Source organism: Drosophila montana, unplaced genomic scaffold (assembly GCF_035044405.1).
Source record: "Drosophila montana isolate Dmon_TW-CO22-7 unplaced genomic scaffold, ASM3504440v1 contig_3848_1, whole genome shotgun sequence".
Lineage (NCBI taxonomy): Eukaryota > Metazoa > Arthropoda > Insecta > Diptera > Drosophilidae > Drosophila > Drosophila montana.
In genome coordinates this window covers 2,292,752-2,315,078 of record NW_026998720.1, presented here as the reverse complement: position 1 = coordinate 2,315,078, position 22,327 = coordinate 2,292,752, and the positions used below count along the sequence as shown (strand labels likewise).

At 37.6% G+C, this 22,327-nt stretch overlaps 2 protein-coding genes across 5 annotated transcripts in view; one reads left to right on the top strand and one right to left on the bottom strand.

Annotated features, from left to right (window-relative positions):
• fru (fruitless) overlaps positions 1–22,327 on the top strand; it is a 150,564-nt gene that overhangs the window by 81,917 nt on the left and 46,320 nt on the right. The gene's annotated exons all lie outside the window — the stretch shown is intronic.
• LOC135438443 (odorant receptor 59b-like) lies at positions 400–916 on the bottom strand (the record flags this gene model as incomplete). Its single annotated transcript, XM_064696771.1, has 3 exons — positions 400–534; positions 600–659; positions 776–916. Coding segments are annotated over 3 exons (270 nt in total), but the record flags the coding sequence as incomplete, so codon positions are not given.

Genomic DNA, 22,327 nt, shown 5'->3' with positions numbered 1-22,327 from the left:
AATTCGAGCTGCAAGCATGAAACGCTCGCATATATATGTGATATGCCATCGAAATGTGCAAAGTTTGCGTGACTTAGTCATCTGAGCGTCGAACTGCCAAGAGAGAGAATCTTGCAGCAATTAGATTATGAGATTAAAAACAAAAAAACGAGGCTATTGCAAATTACTTTGATTGATTTGTCAATTACAAGGCTAGCTGTGTGACAGACGCCCCTACGAAGTTTGGGGTACAAACCTCACCCAGTAAAGTCCAAAGAATAATAATGTTTTCTGTTCATTTAATACAGATGAGTATAATTAATTAATTAATTAATGATAATTACTTTCGAAGCTGTTTCACATGCAGAGAATTATTTAAATAATTTCAGTATGTTTGGATATTTTGTTCTGGTACAATAAATAATGTTCCTTAAAATATATATCTTTAGATATCTTTAGACTCATAAATGATGTGTTCAAATCAAATTATTTAAATCGATCAGCCAGATTCATTTCTTGCACTATAGTCATTACGCTGAACGCAAACTTAGCCATCTGCAAATCGCAATTAATCATAAGATATTTAAATGATTCATACATTTATAAATAAATTTACGCACCTTAACATTGTTGCTCAATGAGATGGGAAAGATGCCCCCAGCAATGAACTTTATCGGCCTCTGCACGTGTTGCAAAAAAATCTTCAGCGTGGACTTGTATTCCTTCTCAGATTCGCCAAGTCTGTGCAATCATCAACGAGCGAATCGCAGAGGTAACAAAATGGAAATGTCTCAACCAGGACACTAGCAAAAAATATAGCCGAGGATAAGCCTCGGAATAGTCCAGAGAAGTATAGGATGTTAATCAACGTTAATCCCAGCACAAAGCCAATCAGCAGAAACTGTATAAAAATTGTGCACGACATAACTGGACGCAACAATTCGCAGCCTCTGCTTAAAAAGATAGAAGATATAAATGAGAGAGAAAATGGGATATACTTCTCAGACTTACTGAAGAATCGACTTGTGGATCGGTGCGCAGACTTTGAATGTGATTCTTAAGCACGTCGAGGTGAGCTCGAAAAATATTTAGAAACATGATGGGATATGTATCCATTATAAGTATCACAGACGCCATCAAGAAAATCTCCATGAACTCAAGGAAAGATTGCGACCACAAGCTGAACATTCCCTTGCGCCAATCGAAGAGTGGGTTGTACATTTGCCATGGTGGCTGGCTATTTGCCACTCCGGCAATAAAATCAGACACCGTATAGCCCAGGTATAGTTTGCCATAAACCAAGAAAATGTAGTTCGAATCGGCAACAGCTTTGTGTATCCTTTGACGATCGCTCTCGCTGCGCAGTCGCTCGTCAAGGGTATCAAGAATCGATATCGTCTCGTGAAGGCGCGCTAGGAAAAATAACAAAACGATACTTTTCAGCGAGGCTCCGAATAGGTTTGAACAATTTTGAAGTACGCTAAGGAACTCTCCAGGCGTAAAGCTCTTTGAGTCAATTATCAGGCTGAGCATTAGGCCGATTGGTATATAAATTGTTGAGTAAGCAAAGACGAAGCACGCCCAACATAGGTACAGATGTCGCCTCAAGCCCTGCTCAGGTGGAGTCCAGCCAACGAACATCATAACACGATACATGTAGGCACAACTCTGCCTGGAACGTATCCGAACTGAAAGCGGAGCGATATATGTTAGTCTGAATATTCCGGTCATTGCAAGTGCAACTGCGGGCAGATAGCTATAAACTGAGCCTTTATACTAAATTCATAAATACCGATTAGTGAATAAATGTGGGATAAGGCCAGCTGTCTATTTGCCGCGACTGGATGTGTTCGTCATGCACTTTGATTGACCTTTAATTGCCGCAGGAGTATAGCAAAATGACTAATGATAATTAAATTGCAAAAATTTTCAATTTATTATATGGCAAAACTATTTAATATAGTCCGATTGCAGAGACGAAACGAAAATCCAGTTGCAAATTCCATTTGGTGTGTCTGGAAGTAATGCCATAGCCGAAAGTTATATATACATATATATAACAAGTATTTTGCGTGTGTGCACATGTGTGCATGCATTTTTTTTTTCTAATACCAATCGCAGACCAATCTTATTATTCGCTGTGCTCCAAATTTAAATAGCACGAATTTCTACCAAGTGCTCTACTACTCGAATCTCAAGAATTCAAGTGGGCTCTGCAGTTTTTCATGCTTAGCTAGTGGTGGACTGCTTTTTTGTTTTATTCTTTTTTTTGGTTTTTATTTTTGGTTTATGTTTTTGTATATTTTGTTTTTGAGTTTGAGGCGATCGGATAGTAAGCTTAAAAGTTTCATAAAAACGTTTTTCCAGATTTTTCCACCCACGCGGGTGGAAAGTTTTAACGTGCACTTACATCACATAAAATCATCACAGTGAAAATTGCAGCTTCCTAGCTTTTAAGGTTTGGACTGCGCTTTGATCATCGTCAGTGAGTCAGTCAGTCAGGACAAACGGTTTTATATATAGAGATAAAATATATCTATATCAAATAATATTTTAATAAATGATAAAACAATATAAAATATTTTAATACATAGTCGCAATAAATGCTTTAGACTAAATACTCTTAAGTAGTTGTGATAAGAATGTTTTATTCTTAACAAAACTTAAAATTTAATTAATAATTAATAAAAAAAAATTAAAAAGTGATTAGCCAAGGATGCATTTCTATATTACATTTCTATATTATACTTTTTGATTAGCCTGCTCGTAAAATCATTTTCAGAATATTTTCTTGTCCTCAACAATTAAAAATAGCAAATAGAAACCGGTCTTCAGATGTATTTACTTTATATCAAGTAATGTTTAAGGCGCGATTTGAAGCCTTAGTTGGATGGCAGTAATAAAATAAAAGGGAATTGATCCATATATAATATTCTGCTACATTACACTAGTTATTAAAATCTAATTTTGATTACGCTTTTTATCGTTTGCTTAAAAACGAGGCAATTCATCGATTATCGGAAACAAAATCGTACTGCGCGGGCATTAGGACGACCTATTTTGAAATTCAAGCTCTTATAGGTTCTGAGATCTATGATTTCATACATACGGACGGACAGATAGACGGACGGATCGACGAACGGACGGACAGACAGATGGACATCGCTAGATTGAATCGGCTATTGATGCTGATCAGGAATATATATACTTTATGGGGTCGGAATACTTCCTTATGCCTGTTACCCATTTTTAATGCGTTCAGGGTGTAATAACACAAAATAATATATTTCCGTGTTCTTTCTTCATTAAATGCCCACGCAACAAATTGGCAGCACTCGTTCGTGTACAAGTGCTGCCAATTGGTGCAAAAAGTGTTAAGCTAAAAGCTATTTAAATTGCTTCACCTGACAGCTGTTGCAATTTAATAAAGATTGACAGCTCTTCAATGAACTCTTTTGGGGCAGGGCACGCGGAGCTTAGTTTCTGGTTGCATTTGCTTGAGTTCTTCGTTGCCGCACTTTGATATCGCTTGATGAATTTGAAGTAATTTAGTTGCATGTTGCTGCCAGATTGGCCGCAGAAGCGGCTGATCAAATTGGCTGCTAGCTGAACGACAAAATAGAGTTGCCAGATTATTATAATTTGCACAAGGCTTACACGCAACTTAAAAGACTGGGCGTGGTCGCCGCACATGGTACTGTAGTATTAAGCGGCCGTAGTTGATAAACACTTAACTGAAGTGTATATATATAAATAGATATATAGACACATACATTACTTGTATCTAATGTAGCTTAGCTGTAAGTAGCTCAAATAATTGCAAAGTTGCGTGCAAATTAGTTGACAATAAAATATACACTAATTAAACTAATCCATAGAGCTGACATGCATATTAACTAACATAAATAAACTAAATATTATATAAAAAACAAATAAAACCAAAAGCATCAACTAAACATTTTAGCGTGACTGTACAAAGATATGCATTGAACACATTAGCTGATTAATCAATATTATTTCTATAATTTTTAAAAATTTATTTCTTGGACAAATTTATTATTGTATATAACTAATATATATTTAACTCTTTTTTTAGGTAAGTCCCTTCGAGAGAAGCATCAACCACATAAAACTGATCCGATTAAGTATTTGAGTATTTTCCCAAAATCAACGTGAGACCAGGTAATTTATCAATTTATTAAGCAAGCACCAATTTGGGCCAGTCCGTTTATTCATTTTAGGTTTCAGGTACTTATTTGATCCTCATGATTTAAATAAGTACAGATTGTGCGCGAATATGGCAACGCTGCATTAAATAAATATAAATATCTATTATGTAAGCAGCAGAGCGCGTTTATCATTACTGTTTTAATTTGGAAATAAAATTCCTTTCGACCTTGACATGATGCCAGGCAGTTTCTCTGGCTGTTAAAAATTGGCCTGAGCTTGCGGTGTTGCCACTTGGCAATCTATTGCAGATATGGCAGCACCGAATGTGTAAAATGCAATACATGGTAAAAGCAGTACTCTTGTAAAATGTTAAACTGCCAGATGAAATGCCTGATATTTTATTTTCGCGTGAACCCCGATGCAAAGTCGTGTAACATACGAACTTCCAAAACGAATACAAACTAAGACTAGACTAAGACTCTCTTCTTGCTAAATGATGACTTTATACGGGGATCAGAAGACTACAAGCTGAATACTGTGTAATGCTTTTTGTATTCATCAGAGGTCCCGGAACATCAAGGCATAGTTAGTTGAGCAAAATGTAAGCGATAAAGGTCTATATTTACGTGTTAGTCTAGCAGGGACAGAGGAGCTTTAAATACACCTTGTAGTAGTTGACAGCATGTTAAATCATTTCAATGCCTTTTAGCATTGACAGGGAAATGAGAAGATTGAATCTAGAACTGTTTGATGTATAGCAGAAAGAAAAACTCAAATTAAAAATCTTGTGCCGATTTTCATAAAAATATAATTAAAATGTATATTATATATTTTAATATTCGATATAAAGAGAAAATAAAATTAAAAAATCGATATCAACTTATAACAACTAGCAGCAATATAGCTAGATTAAATCATTTCAATCTTTTACTGAACTACATAGCATGAACAACGCACTTTCAAAAATTGTTTGCGAGATTTTTCTGGCTGCATTTTAAACATTCCGCTTTGACGCTTTCCCAGCGCCCAAATACTGACCACAGCAATGAAAGGCTAAAAACAGCGGCAACAAAAAACAAGTGGTAAATAAAGCCACAAAAAATGCCACAAGGGTAAAAAGCAGCACGCCTGAAGGGCAAAAAAAAAGAACAAACAAATAAACAGCAGAACGTTTAACCAAGTGGGTGGGGTGCGGGGTGGCGGGACGGCTGGTGCGGTGGCAACCACTTGCCGGCAGAAAAAGTAAAAGCGCAAAATTGTCATAAAAACGCATAATAAACTGGACGCCTCTCTTTGGCCACGCCCCGTGGCGTAATAATTGCCGGCCAAATAATAGCTACAATTTGGAATGTCATAAACTTTAATGTGCACACAGATAAATTTTCGTTTAAGCAAAATGATGTGAAGTGTCTTTGGGGCCAGATTCAGGTTGCAAGCGCTGCAACGTTGCGTATACGCAATATTTTAATGCTTTTGCATCTGCCTGGTAAATTGCGCTTAACTGGCTGCAATACTTTAACGACTGCAAGTGGTCCGCGTGGGCAGACATTCGGCTAATAAAGCCATAAAGCAATCAGCTACAAATTAATTAAACAAATAAACAAGACAACTTGCGGGCGAAGAGAGAGAACACAGCAGGGAGGCAGGGTAAGCTGCGCATAAATAACTCAATAACTCACAAAAGCTATGCAAAGCTGGGGAGTTGCATGATGTCAGCGTCCAAAAAAAAAACTACAGCAGCCCCCAAAAAGCTAAGCCAACAGCCACAAAGATACAAATGTATCTGTACACCGGTATCTATACACATGCATGTATCTATGTCTTGCATGCAGCATGTGGGCCGTGCAGTGCGCATCTGTCAGTTACTTTTGCCATGTTTGCGCCTCGCTGTCACCTGCTTTGCCGATGGCGGCTCTAATGGCCTTTAGCTGCCCACGATGCTGGCTGCCGCACAGCCAAAATGATCGCGTTATCTGTGCAACTTGTGGTTGCAAATGCGAGTGACCAAAAAGCCAAAAGCCAGGCATTAGTCATAAATGTGTCGGTCGCGTAGAGAAAACCTTTTTAATACCTCGTATTTATTGAAAATGGATGGGGTATAAATGTTTGCTGATTATAAGTAAATGGCAAATAGCTAAAAAATACAAAAGTATGCAGTTTTAGCAAGTACATACATTCCCGATGAATTTTTATACATAAGGCGCGGAATAAATTTATCTTTTCGATAACTTACCACATTTACTCCTAATCGATAATATCGAAATATCGATCTTAAAGACAAGAGAAACCTAATCCAGCCTGTACTATTTTTTCTACTCTTTTTTCTGCTTTTTGAATACCGTTCACCACTATCCTGAAATTTGATTAAGAGGCAAATTTAAACGTAACCTGAATATTTCATAATGATCAGATAGTATATACAGTTATTTACAAAGGATTTTCCTCAACATGGGGTTTCCAAAAGATTTGGAGAAGTCTTCCGACTCTCCCGAAAATTGAGCATAACTTTACGAAACACAACCTCGATTTTTGGTATATGCACACATTTTGACATAGCATCGAACTGTGTGTACTTTTGTGTATTGATGCGTATAGCTGAACCCGTACAGGGTATCTACTAGTCGTAGCACTTTTTACTAGAGCACTCCTACATATTTATTTTTACTTAAGTTTTTGTTTTTTTTTTTCTGAGGCAACGCGCGTTGGCGTGCTTTTGGGTCAAGCGGCAGCTCCTTTTTGGCATTGTTCTGTCTTTGGCTTTGGCTTTGGCTCGTGATTCGTAATAAAGTCAAGGAGAACATTTTGGGTGCCGGACCAAGCGAAGCCAACCGGTTCTTGTGGCATGTCAGGGCGTGGGTGTGCCACAGCCGCAGCCTCAGCGACAGCCTCGGCCACAGCTACAGCCTGTGCCTTTGCCTTTGAACAGCAGCCACGGCAGCCGCGACTCTTGTTGGCCTAAACCGCGCTGACGGATTGCTTTCTAATGGTCGCCAAATGTAAGCCGCTGCCGTCTGACCCTTTTGCATAGCTGGCTGGCCCGGCGATTTGGCGTTGGCGTGACCACAGCGAGGCCAATAAAGGCAGGCGGCACGAATAGGCAGCAGCAGCAGCCGTTCTTGTTGTTGTTTTTGTTGTTGTTGGTTGCATGAAAACGGTTAAATCGCCGCAGGCGCGTAACCTGTCTGAAGACCTTTTGCGCAAGTGCAAAAATTGGCCAAAGTGGCGACGACAACGGCAGCGGCAGCATTTAACTGCGTCTCCGTCGCCGTCGCCGTCGCCGTCTCCGCTTCCACCTTAGCCAAAGTCCATGTCTGCGCTCGTAATGTATCTGTGCCGTTGCCTGCCACATGGCCGCAGCATGCGATCGCCATATTTGGCCAAAATAAAATATATATATATGTATATGTACATAAGCTGCATTTAGCTCGGCTGGCCATTTTGGCTAGCCAAAAAATACTATTGCATGCCACTTGACTTGCCGCCTCACTCGTATTTGGTTAGACGTCGCCCTAGGCTCCAGCTTGCCACCCGGCCGCCCTGCCACACCGCTTGGCTCGCACAGACCCTTGCCTAAGCCGGTTTCCTTTGCATGCTCGCTCATAAATCCCCAAGAATTCACATTTTGTCTTCTTGTTGTTGCTGCTGCTGCTGCTGTGTCTGTTGTTAATTCAAGCTCACATTTGACTTTTAACTTTGGGCCAACCAAAATGTTCAACGTGGCTAAAATCGGTGGCAGCCATTTTGGTCATACGTGTGCCCAAATTGATTACAATTTGGGCCAAGTCTGCGAACCGCATCGCCAAGCGCACTAATATCTCTTTCTGATCTTGAAGATATGCTTGATATGCTAGGTATTACGACAGAAAGCTGATCAATATCTGTTGAAGTATAACTTAAATATATTATTATGATTATTAGGTCAATAAATAAATAAATTGTTAACAAAAGCGTTTTTAAGTTTTTACAAATATTTCTAGGAAAATTGAAAGTTTTTTTTATTAATTAGTATTAAGCAAAATATTTCTTGATTTATGACGGAGTACTTTAAATCTTAAATTATTGATGAGGCTGAGATTGTTAATGCTTAATTTAAAATATTTTTTTTTAGGTGTACCTTATCTTATTTATATTATTTTTTTATTTATCTTTATATTTTTATTTTTTTATTTTCACCTATTTTGATAATTTATTTATTTTTCTTGTATTTTAATTTTATATTTAATAAGGACTAATGACTTTTTCTATATTATTTTTATTTATTTTTTTTTCTTTCATTTAGTTATTTGTTTTTATATTTTAATTTTATATTTAATAAGGCCTAATATTTCATTTTTTTATCTTAATTTTATTTCTTTTTTATATTTTTATTTAGTTTTATTTTATTCTTATTTTTATTTTATTTGTTCTATTTTACTTTATTTTATTTTACTTAACTTTATTTTATAAAATATTTTAATATTATTTTTATTTTATTTTATTATATTTATTTAAACATTATATTTTGTAAATCCTTAAGAGATATGAATAGGTTACAAAGTAATGCCAGCTGAGTTAATTCTTGTTCCTCTCGCTCTTACCCCTTAATCCTTGTCTTTGTCTACGTCCAATTATTAACCAAAGAAGTTTTAGTTAATTTCTTATGAAATTACCTTGATAGAGAACACAATACCTAAGCCCGATCACAACTCTGTTGAAGCCAGAAAAAACCACATAAACTTAAAAAATAATAAAGTTTAATGTTAAGCTTGATTTAAAGCAGCAGCAATATCCATATTGAGCACAGTTTTTATTAAATAACTAATTTAAAAAATTAAATTTCAATATAATTTAAAATAACTGTTGCCCACTTTAAAAAGCCACAAAATTTCCTGTGCCCCTTATAAGAAAGAAAATAAAAAGGAATGGTATTTAGGAAGCGCAGCGAAGCAAATCTAAACAAATCAAATTAAGGCCACACTTTAAGAATTAACGTGGCTTGTAAATATGTTTTTAACGGTGCTGAAGTAATGCGCGACGCTAAAATCGCTGCAGCGTGCCACCAACAACAACGGCAACTGAAATGGCAGCTAAAATAATATATATCTACAGATATATATATAGAAAAAATATAGGTATAAAAACAGTAAAGCGATGCGGCTGCAGCAAAAACAACAATGGGCAAAAACCGAAGCAAGCATATTATAAACAAACATAATCGCTGGCGCCACGACACGCTTCGTGGGTCAAAAGCGGTTGCAGTTGCAGTTGCAGCAACAGCAACAGCAACAACAACAACAACAACAACAACAGCAACAACAACAACAGCAGCAACAACAACAGCCAACAAGCACAACTGGCCAACAGCTTAGTGGCAAAAAATGCAGCAACAAAAACACAGCACAAACAAGAGAAAATTGGCTAACTTGAGCACGCCGAATGTCAAATACCCTTTTAGCTAAACGTCTTACGACTTGCCCCAATGCAAGCCACATTTTGAAGCTCGTGAATGGCTGAGTTGAGTCAACATAGCTTGAAAAACCCAGTCTCAGGTATTGCTACCTCAAGAACTATATGTTATAGTAGTTCGATCTTGATATGATTTTGCAATTATGTGTGGAGCATGATAAAACCCAAAAATGTTTTGTTTGTGCGACGGACGGCGGACGGACTGGCCTGGCCATTGGGACTCTCCTGCTGATGTTGATCAGGAATATATATGATATACTTTATAGTATGTAGAATGTCTCCTGCCACGCGTTAAATAGTTCACGACAACGTAAAAGTAACCTCTGCGAGAGTATTCAAATAAAAAACACACAAATGAAAAGAAACAAAATGCACATGGAACGTCAGCGCGCACAGAATCTGTGGCAGCAACAGCAGCAAGGCTAAGGGCTATAGGGACTGAGCTTAGGGTAGAGGGGGCGTGGCATTCTGTCATGCAGTCAATGGCACATTTCATTTTAACTGCCTGCAAAGCCACTTGGCAATCCATCAATAAAATGAGCCGCGGCGCGTGCAAAGAATCAGCCAGCAGGCCAATAAGCACTGTGGGAGAGATGATGGCAGGAAGGGTATGCCTCAGGTAGCAGCTGGAGAGAGAAAGGGAGGGGGAGAGGGAGATATGGGGGAGAGAGTGAGACAGGTGCATGCAGCTTGTGGGTTTTTCATGACTTTGGCTTGGCTGCACTTGGCTGCATGCCGCCGTTTCAAGCTCATGTGAGTTGCCTTTTTTTTCGTTTCTATATAGCCTGGGTACATTCAGCTCATGTGAGTTATGTTTTTATTCTCTAAACTCATTGAAAATAAGTATTAAAGGGTATAATGGTTTTGTGCCAATGTATGTAACAGAAGCAAGAATCTCCGAACCCATAAGGTCTATATATTCCTGATCGGTTTTAATAGCCGAGTCGATCTGGCCATTCAACGTGTCGATCTCAGAACCTTTGGGTCTTGAAATTTTAAACGTAGATCCTAGCCTTGTCGATAACTTGTCCCGTATCCAAGCAATCTATAAATATCGATATCGAAATCCTGTATTTTGAGCAATTTTAGAGATCTCATTTTATAGCACTCCCGACTAGAGCACCTCTTACTTGTTGTTAAATATATACCCTGTGCACATAAAGCAGCTAAGAGCTCTAAAAAAAGTGCAGTAAATTTAGGTGAAAATAATTTAAAAAGTGCATATCAATTGCAAGACTTGCCGACATACTTTACAGGGTATGTTGCAGTTGTTCAATAAAAATTGCATGAAATTAATTTACACTCATAGCATGACGCTCAAACTAAGACATACTAGAGCAAAGACTACATCATAGTTAGCCGCGTTTTACAGGGCATCTTGCAGTCGTGCATGCCTCGCTTGCTAATTGCTAACTTGCCTCTATGGCTGCCGTTTGTGCGAGTACTTTACGTTCATGATTATCATGATTATGATTATTATTTTTTAGCAGACATTTTGCTGCCGCACATCCCTTCAGATTGCCCGCTGTGTCTGTACCGCCTTCCGTTCCTTTCCGCTCCGTTCCGTTCCGTTCCATTCCTCCTCCATTCACTTGCTGCTAATGTGGCGCACTCATTCAATCAGCGGCAACAACAACAATAAACAACAAGCTGACTGCAGCAAACAGGGCGCAATCAACGCGCGCATCAACGTTGCATATTTCACATAGCACGCTTCAACATCTGCCCCAACCTGGCTGCCACACAGTCCCCGCCACCGCCGCCGCCGCCACGCCCTTGACTACCTACACCGTGTTCACATTGTTTTTTTTTGTTGCTTTCCTGTTCTTTCCACACGTCTTTCGCACTGCTTTTTGCACATCTCATGCAGCCACTTAACGGTTTTTCAGTATGCAACACTCGCCAGTCAGTAAGCAGCCGCAGTTAATTCCCGAGTAATTGGCAAAGCGTTTCGCTTGCGTTCAGATTGTGGGGCGTCTGCCACGGCCACATATATACACGTACATATATATATATATATATATATATATATATATATATGACGGGGCAATCAGACCAAGCTTAAGTGATATATCTGCCACGATGAGACCGAATCACTAAAGATACAACAGCTATTCGTATATTTTAGCATAAGGGGCAGCTGAAAATAAGGTTCACAACCCCGAATCTCTGATTGAACGACCGACTGTAATTGATACGACATAATACTTATAATTATAATATTAATAATAATAATAAAAATATTAATAGTAACAATATTAGGATTCGGTTTACGGCTTGAACCAATTTCCTGCCTTGAACTAAGATTCCTAAGGTTTCCGTTTCCATTTTCCGCCAATTTATCACTGAGGCGGGCGAATTTTCCCAAATCGCTGAAGCACTTATTTATTAAGTTCTTCTGTAGAACTTTAAAAATAAGTTTGAAGCAAATCGGACAAAACTTAAAACTTCACCAAAAAAAAATCCTAGAACCGCACTTTCCACCGAGGAAGCTTTGATTTTACGAAAAATGTGAAATACGTTTGGAAATGAATTTGAACCATAAAGGAGGAATGCCTTTTTTGAAAAGTGTGAAACACCCCTCGAAAGGTTTTGAACGAAGATCTTTGAAAATGAGTTTGAGGCTGATCTGATGGTAAACAAAAAAGATTCATATAAGCGTTCTTTGCGGTTTTTCCACACATGCGGGTGGAATTTCCCGAAACCCTGAAAGTGCACACATCACATAAGGTAACTACAGATTCCTAGCTCTTACGGCTTTGGCTGTGCGTTAATAATCAATCAGTCAGTCTATAAGTAAGTCAATCAGTCAGTCAGTCAGTCACGACTAACAGATTTATATATACAGATTATATTAATTTTTACATTATTTATGTATTTATATTAAATAAAATTTAAACATAATCCAATAAACTTTAAACATAATCCAGCTTCCCACAAGTAATTGATTGCAAACACTTAATTGAACAACTCTAGCATATAATTATGGCTCAATAAAAGGGTGAGCTTTGCCCTTTTTCCCTGCCAACTAACTTCAGGTCATTTAGTAGCCAATTAGATACGGTCGACACGTTCACTCGTCTGAGCCATGTTTGTTGGCCATTGTCAGCAATTTAAGCCAAAATCGCAAGCAAAAAACAAGCAAATTCTTGTGAGGCGCAACTGAATGAACTCAGCTCAGCTGGCTGTATTTGCTCTACTTAAATGTTGTTGTTGCTCTTGTGATTATTGTTGTTGCTCTTGTGTTGTTGTTGTTGTTGTCGTGACACGTGCCGGCACATCATCATTCATAAAGTGCAGCAACAACAACAACAACAACAACAACTGCAAGATGCAACGGAAATAAACCGAGCAACAGCAGCCAGCTGAAAGTAGCATATGGGCTGTCTAGCTGAGAATGGAATAGCACTTGCGTATACCCTGTAAAAAGCTTCATTCTATATCTCCTTTGCTCTATTCGCTAAGGTAAAGGTAAAAAAGACTAACTCAAGACGCTCGAATTTTAATACTGGGCTAAAAACTAAACTGATTTTCTGTTTAATGACATTTGAAAATTGTTCAACCTTTAGTTTCTATTTCAAATTTTTGTTTTGTTAATTTAATATATATATACTTTTAACTATTATGAGAAATTTTCTTACCTATTTTGAAGTTTAAAAAGAACAATTTTTTATTTAATCAATTATTGCTCTTAATCTTTTTTTATTTAATTGTACCTCTCAAACGTAGTCTTCACCCAATTTTATATAATCGTTTGCAGTTCTTAAACTTGGTCTAAGCACAATTTTTTTATTGATTACAGCCCTCAAACTCAGTCTTAGATTCTGATAGAGTCTAATTTGTTTGGTCAAAAATCAGGCAAAAATCAACAACAAATTTGAATTCTGAAAATATATGCATACTTCACTTATTTCTCAAACTTTTAAAACTTTATTTATATTTATGCTTTATTTTTATTTTATATTATATATTTATACGTTTATTCCCAATCTTTTCTCAACATTAAATTTAGACCAAATGCGCACGAAGATATTTTGAGAGCACAATAACAAATGTTAGTTATTAACGATCATCTTTTAGAGAATTTTAATAAAAAGTAGATAATTTTTTCTCTCAAGCCATGCCAGAAATGACAACAATTTTGACTTGGAAAGCTTCCAAATTCATTAAACTACAAACCTTGGCAAAAACTTATAAAATTTATAGGCTTCATTTTTGGCGCCTGATTTCATTTGAGATTTGCATACTTTTAACTATAACCATTATAAAACATGTTTTCAATTTTTGGGAATTATATAAATTTATTTATTTCCCAAATTTAGAAGATTCCAATTTAATGTGTATTCTAAAAATATAGCTCAGCTATGTTGGAAAATATATTTTATATACATTTTTGTTGTAAAATATTAAGCCAATAAGTGTGTAAAGTATCTAATAGTCTAACACTTTTGATGTTAGCATTTTGGTTTTTACAATTTGTCGCATAGATAGAAGCCAGGGGCAAAAGTAACGTAAAGTAAAGAGTGCCTAAGCAGCTAACTTGGCTAATTGGCTGCCGGCAACAGCACAATTGACTCCAACAGGTTGCCGCCGGGATAGACGCGAAAAGCAGCAACAGCAAGGCAAACAAAGCTGCCAACAACACCGCCAACAAGGCAGAGAGCGTGCCACAAGCTGCCGCTGCTGTTGCTGCCTCTGCTGCTGCTGTTGCTGCAGCATTGACGCTGCCTCAACTGCTGCTGCCTCTGCTGCTGCTGCTGCTGTTGGTTGTCTGTCAAAGCAGACAGCTTGTGCCGGCAGCCAGCGCTCAATCGGTGAACCACTCACGACTGAAGGTCGACACGGCGACGTAGTCATCATTATGAACGAAGAAAAACTGACTCACGTTTCGCTCATTTGTCGCGTTGCCCCTTTCACCCAACCAGCACAGCGAGCATTCGCTCACCCACCCGCTCATTCAGTCGCTCAGTCAGCCAGTCAGTCAGTCAGTCAGTTGCTCAGTCAGTCAATCAAGTTCGTACTCTCACCAGCGCATTCGCTTCATTCAGCTGGCGCTCTCGGGGTCAAGGTGGTCGTCACTTGATAATGATTACGTATACGTCGTGTGGCCCGGCGCGGACTTTGCAAAACGAACGCGCGGCAGCTTATTTAATCTGGTTTCAAGACATTTTTTGCGCTCGCTTCGCTTTCGCATTAAATTGTGGGTCACTTGGCTCTTTGTGTTTGACATTTCATTAAATCACAAAAATCTGACTGGGAAAGATTCTCAAAATTAAAAATAAAACAAAAATATAAAAGATCGCATTTTTTCTACGACGCTCGCTGACGTTGTTTAATTTCACAGTTCAGTGCGTTACGCGGCTTAGACGCGCCCATCTGCCCAAACACATAGCTTTATCTGTAGCTCTGCCCAAATGTATCTGTATCTACATGTATCCGTAGCTCTACCCAAATGTATCTGTACCCAAATGTATCAATATGTCTGCATGCTACAACTCTTCATGCTTTGAACCCATTGAACACATCTAAAAAGGGATAATACCCTTGCTTTCGCATCTTCAACCCCATGAAGTATATATATTCTTGATCAGGCCAATCTCTACATTTACGGCTGTGCGTCAGTGTGTACGCGTCGATCTTGATAACTACAAGAGAATAATTCTTTTCGAATATCATACAGAAATCGAGTTTATCATATCTGCCTCCATTTTCTGATATCGATTAATATCTATTTTGGGAAAAGAACAGTTACAGATGTGAAAAGCCTTGCGCCTTGGTAGATACACACTCTTGTATGCCAAATTTAGGCTTTGAAAAGGTCATAGAGATCGGACCATAAGCCCCGAAGTTCTTCAAGAACGCATTTCCCCATACATAGTGTGTGATAAAGGATGAGAGAAAGAAAGGAGAAAGAAGTTCGTGTAGTTTTATGTGCTTATGAGAAGTTATATTTAAAGGGGAGGTAGAATGTTTGTAGGGACAACTTGGCATTGGCTACAGGGTTACTTCTAGTCGGTGACTTCCGACTACAGCACTTTTTCTTGTTTTGGTTCACTTTCACATTTACAAACCGCACGCAGCCATTTGGTTAGACAGCCGCCGACAGCCTCAATTTTGGTTTTTGGCAAACAAAGGGCAACAGCAACAGCAACAACAACAGCTTTCAATGTTGGCCAAAATGTAACCTTGGCTTTAAAACGGAAGTTCATGTGCGGCAACGCTTTAACTTTGGCTTTGGCCTTTTTCATTTTAATGTTTTTATTTTGCTCTTGTTTACGGCTTTAATTATATTTTATTGGTTTTTGTAGGAGCGCTCTGCATTACACGTATTTCCATTTCCGATTTGAAAATATCTAAATAATAATGTAAAGACTGTTATGTATAAAATGTTCTATTTATATTTGAACTAAAAGTCAGTATATTTTTTTTACAAATGTATTCACATATATTTTAAGCTATGCACAAGTTATCTGTGAAATAATATTTATTTATTATTTAATTATTTTCCTATTAAGATTTCACAGACTATAGTCTGAAAAGTCAAATTATTTGAGATACATGCATAATTCGCTTGGAAAAAGGTAAATTCCCTCAACCAAACTCTTTAACCTCTGCTAAGGTAATAAATAGCCCTATACTGATCCGTAGACTCTTTACCTAGACGAGGCTCACTTAGAAAACTAATCTCGTAAAGACTGGAAGCTCGAAAACAGCGAGAAATGGAAAATGATTTCACAAAAATTTAGCTTTTGCCCACATACAACTTTTAACACGCATTTTCCACTGAGGTAGGTGAATTTGCCGAATTGAGTAAACCATTTCTTCCTTGGATATTCACGAAAGATATTTGCAAATGAGTTTGAAGCTTGGTAAATGAAAGAGTTTCACGCAATTGTTTTACAACAGTTTTCCACTGTTTAGGGTGAAATTTGATCAATTTCACAAAAGTTTTATTAGGCTTAAATTCACGATAATTCGAAGTGTTTTAAAGTTTTTTTGAGTGGGAAAATGTATACACTTGTAGGTATATAGTAGTAGGTTTGCATATACAGTAGGTATTTACTGGATAATAGAACTATGTCATTGAACAAACCAAATCCAAAGAGTATCTTTACAAAATTTGCTTTAAAAAATTGTTTTTATAAAGAGTATATTTCAGCAATAATAAATCTCGCCTAGAGCTCATAATGATATGCATACGTTAATAAAATTACAATGACAGGCTCTGACACAAAGCTTTTATTGCGCTTATTTATGGCATTTATTTTTTATTGATTACAATATTTCTGCTTTTCGTTGGCGCAAAAATTGAAATGCTATTAAAGTCAATTACAACTTTTTGTGCCTACTTTTTTGTATACACTGCATGAGGGTGTTTTTAATTTGAAATGAAGGATGTAACGCTTAATATAAAATATCTTTGCAGCCATAAATTATCTAAGTATAATTCACATATTTGTCGTATTAGCTAAGATTGGATTAGAATATATAAAGCTAAAGAGTATTTAGAACTCGGCGTGTTGTGGGTAGCAGTATAGTATATGTCTTTGCAGGCCCAAAGTATCTTTATATGCTGCACATATATGTCTGCATTGGCCGTATTACGTCAGTATGCCATAGAGCTAAAGAGTATTTAAACTTCGGCGTGCCGTAGAAAGCAATGTAAAGCCTAAAAGAAAATGTCTTCTTCGGTCGGGTCGCATAGCTGAAGAGTATTTAAACTTCGGTGCGTCTTGGATAGCCCTGTAATGCTTAAAAAAAAGTGTCCTTGCCGCCATAAAGTATATAAATAATATATATCTGCAATAGTCGTATCGGATCAGTATATCGTGTAGCTATAGAGTATTTAAACTTCGGCGTGCCGTCGAAAACCTTTCTTTCACGCTAAAGGCTGCGAACTGAGCATAAATAATAAACGCTTTTCGCGAGGGCCAATTTGAAAAGCTCGCTGGCTTGGCGCAATGTGAATGCCAGGATATTAAAGTCAGGCACACAAACTGGCAGCAGGCACTGTTTGGCGACGTGTGTAAGGTTTTTTTATTTTTTATTGTTCGACTCGCGTCACTTGACTTGTCCAGCGACTGGCAACTGTTTGTCGACATCTCGGCAACGCGGCCGCTCTTGGCCATTGTTGATTACAGGGATTTACAGATTGGCGATTTAAGCCGCCAGCCACGCCCACCGCCTATACAGGCTCTTAATTACGCCATAATTTCGATGTCATGCGGCGCTGTCGCCAAACCGCGTCCGTTTCGCGCATTGTTTTTTAATTATTTGCCCAACTCTTTTGGAGTTGTAAAAGAAGCCGTCGAGGCTGGGGCTGTGGCTGGGGCTGGGGCTGGGGCTGGGGCTCGGGCTGAGGCTGTTAATGAGCCAACATTGTTGTGTTAATTTGCCAGGCAGGGCACAGTGTGCCGTACAGTGGGTCGAAACTGCACGCCCCCCGCGGTCGCCCGTGCCAGCAATTTGGCAGTTATTAAATTGACATTCGCGCTGATGGCGCGTTGATTGCAGAATTCCCGGCAGAAGGACATGTAATTTTTATGGCTGCCGCCATTTTTTGCCGAAATTCAATTTGTCATTTAATTGATTTTAATGTGGAGCAATGCGCAGAACGCGGTGCTATTTGCACAGTCCGAATGCAAATTGCTTCAATCGAGAGCTTAAAAAATGTACATCAAATATAAAGAGAGCAGCGGCAGCTGATCATGTTTTATGCATATTTTGTGGGCATTAAAAATTAAATTAAACAAGCAAATGCATTTTTGTCCAACTCTTACATACACACACATTTTTTTATTTGGCGCTTTTTACACAACGACTTCGCCCCGGGGGGAAAATATAGCCAAAAATATGCGACTATATAGATATAAATATATATATTTATTTACATATATATATATATATATATATATATGTGTATATATGTGTGTGTTTACATACCTACACTCACATGTGGGCACATTTATCGCACAGGCCACACAAATGTTGTACAAACATTTTCAAAGGGTCCCAATTGCATTGGCCCTCTTAAATATACAGTGTCAGCCTTTATTTTGTGTACATGTATTTATTTTTGCCAGCAAATGTTTTACAATTTGTTTATTTTATATTCAAATAAAAATAATTCGCACACACAATTACATAGTTAACATGCAAGACGTACAAAAAGTTGAGTGTTGTAAACTATGCAATTCCCAAGGCTGTATACGGCAGTGTTTGGTTTTGTATAAAGACATCTATGCTTTTATGTTTTCTGTGCGTCTATAAACTATTGTTTGCCCGCCAGTATTGTAAAGGCAACGTTTTGTAGAATGTTCTTGTTCGCAAGTGTTGTAAAGGCAAAGTGTTTTAGAATACACTTGATTGGCAGTGCTGCAAAGGCTAAGTGCTGTAAGGGCTAAGGGTTGTAGAATACACTTAATAGCCAGTGTTGTACAATATTAAAATATTTTGTGAGTCCATAGGTTTAGAAACAACAAGAGATTAAAAAAGGCGGTAAATATTCTTTAGGGGGAGCCGGTTCGAGTCTAGAGGATCAGTTTTTTGTTCATGAATTATATCGTAGTCCGAATTAAACTATATTTTTTCATGTTTATTTAAATGCTTTATAATATAAGTAACCAAGTTACGAATTAGAGGATTATTGAACATAAGAAAAAAAAACAAGTTCACATGGCGGGGTCTTATGCCAGAATTTCCTTTGTCTAACAAAAAGGGTATGAGTTCATAGTTCATAGAACAAAAAAACAAAGAAGTATTTTTTAAAATAATAATTCAGTGTGCCGCAGAATTAATATTATTCCAGTTTATGTATATTTGTTCAGATTGGCATATACTGGTTACATATTTCAGAAAATTCATCTCTCAGAGAACTTAGAACCAAAAAACTTAGTTAAGGCTGCACAATGGGTTTATACCGAACCGGTTCGAGTCCTCAACTGAAACATGAAATAAAGCTTAAATCTAAATAAGCCGGATTAGAAACATTAGAAACCATTTTACTAACAGAAAACGCTGGTTCAAACCTAAAATTGAATTAGCAGGAAATTTGTTTGATTAACTGCAACTACTTCTATGACAAATGTCTTTTAACTTTCAAGTAGTTTGATCTTCATATTGCAAAGGCTTTATTTTATTTGTTATATTTATTAACTTACATTTGAATAAATAATTTTAGCTGATTTATCGCTAGGCTTCTCATTGGCTTGTTAAACGATTTGTTTCAGCGATTTCTATCATTTCTGATGCTTATATCTAATACCATTTGCATGCACATATATTGGCCATATGCCTGGTAAAAAATGTGTTTTTCAAAGCCATAAAAGAGTACTTTATAAGCCCGAAGAACTTTGGGCGCAGGGCCATAAATCGCTTGGAGCCATTTGAGTCAACAATTATTGCTGCTGTTGGCCAAATGAGCAGAGGGCTAAAATTAAATATTTATTGCAATTTATATATGTGTGTGTGTGTGTGTGTGTGTTACATGGCCAAAATAAACAATCCTTGTGTTTGACAATAAATAATTGTGCTGCGAGTTAATTACAAATTGCACTCGGCGCACATTTTGTTTAGCTTATTAGCGAATTGCATAAACCTGCGACTGTGTGTGTGTGTGTGTGTGTGCGTGTGTCTGTGTGTGTGAGTATATTTTTTGACCGAGCCAAGTGGAATTTTGTGTGTACTATTATTTGGCCGGCTGATTAGTTAGACACACGTTAGCTGATTTGATAAAATTGTTAGTGTAAATATGCGAAAGTAAATGAGTTGTTGGCAGTTCCATTCTATTCAGTTCATTCACGGTTGCCCCACATACAAAGCAAAAGTATTTAAAATTAAATTACATTTCACAAGAAGAAAGCAAAAGCTTAAGTAAAAGTGCTGTAGTCGGGAGTGCACGACTAGAAGATACCCTCAGCGCGGAGAAGCCGTTAAAAACATTTGAACTTCCTTCTGTGCATATAAAGACTTACACAGACATGCACACATACATACACGTACATTGACATACATATACATATATACATACACACACGCAGTCACACGCATACATACATACACTCTCCCATAGGGGCACACGCACACACAAACGCTACAAGCTCTACTTCTTCTTCCCACCACTCCACACATTGAATACACAATCTTGAATATCTTCGGTGCTTATTGTCCGTTCAGCGTTACCCATCGGTGATGCCATGAGGGGGAATCGGGGAGAAAGTGGATTTTTCCCACACTTTTCGGTTATTAATGCTTTTCCCTCCTCTAAAAAATAACTGTGTTCTTTCCATTTTGGATGATCCAGTGAAAGTTTCCAAATAATTAAACTATTCTGATCTATTCAAATTCAACGAAATCAACAAGTCTTAGAGGATATGATAAGATATCCATAGTAGATATAAGGGATATGAAAGAACTCCATAGTAGATATAAGGGATATGATAAGATATCCATAGTAGATATAATTAAGATAAGGTATCCAAGATATGGTAAAAACCCTAAGCCGAAAATCTAAATCGAAACTGGGCGAGTTATTGTTAAATTTAAGCCGCCCGCGCAAAAGTCGAGACAAGCTTCCAAATTTCAAGCCCTTAGCTCCTATAGTTACCAGGGTCAACTGCTCTGTTGATGCTGATGCTGAATATATACATATAGTTTATAAATGGTTGGATATGCCTGCTTCAACCTGTTACATACATGTGCACAATACCATCATGCCCTTTGCTGAACATTGTACAGGGTATTTTTATTAATGAGCGCGCTAAAATGCTGATATTTATAAAATATATTAACGATAACATTTTTAATTTACAAACACTTTTTAGTGTATATATACTGAATAAATACTATACAGTATTTATCTGAGTGCTTGCTACGTGCACGCGTAACGGTATCTACGCGCATTGCATTTTTTCTTTTTGCATTTTTCCGCGCACTCTTCCCATTCCAAATCAGCTGATAAAGCATTACAAAAGCCAGCCCCTCGCCCGCTCGTCCGCGCGGGTCGCCCACGCGCCATTTACGGCGAACGTGAACTTTGCGCGGCAACTGTATCTAGAAAAGGCAGATACATATATATATATGCATATATATACATATATGTATATATATATATATAGGTATATATGTTGTATGCGCTTAAGATACTTACAGATACATATCCATAGCCGTTTCTCACGCTCACAATATGTTTTTTGTTCTTCTTTGTTGTTGTTGCTTTTAGCGACAGGTAAAATGCCAGCAAGATTTTTGCCATTTTTGGGCGCCAGAAGGTTTTGTTGCCTGAGATTTTTGCAGTTTACATGACAAGCGCCCGTTTGGGCCTTTTTGTTAGCTGATTGTTGTTGTTGGGTCGCTTTTTGGCACGGCGCATGCGGCACACGTTTTGGGCGAGTGTGTGTCAAGGCAGCGCCACTGTAAGTCCGAGTACAGCTGGCAGCCACTGTCGGCGCCGCCGCCAACGTTTACTAACTGATTTGTTAGCCTTTTATGGCCATTTTGTTGTTTTGGATTTCATATTTTTTTACTTTTGACTTTTTAAGCACAACTCAAGCAACAGCTCCTAATTATTGGGCGCTAATCGAGCTTTAATTAACTCTTGTGATCAACAGTCACGGCCAAAGTTGGAGTCTCGTGATTGAAGCTCCCGAAAGAAACTTTTTTAAAGTTGAACCAAAAATTTGATTAGTATTTCTGTAATTAGATTGTTTCAAGCATGTAACTCTACCTAAAATTA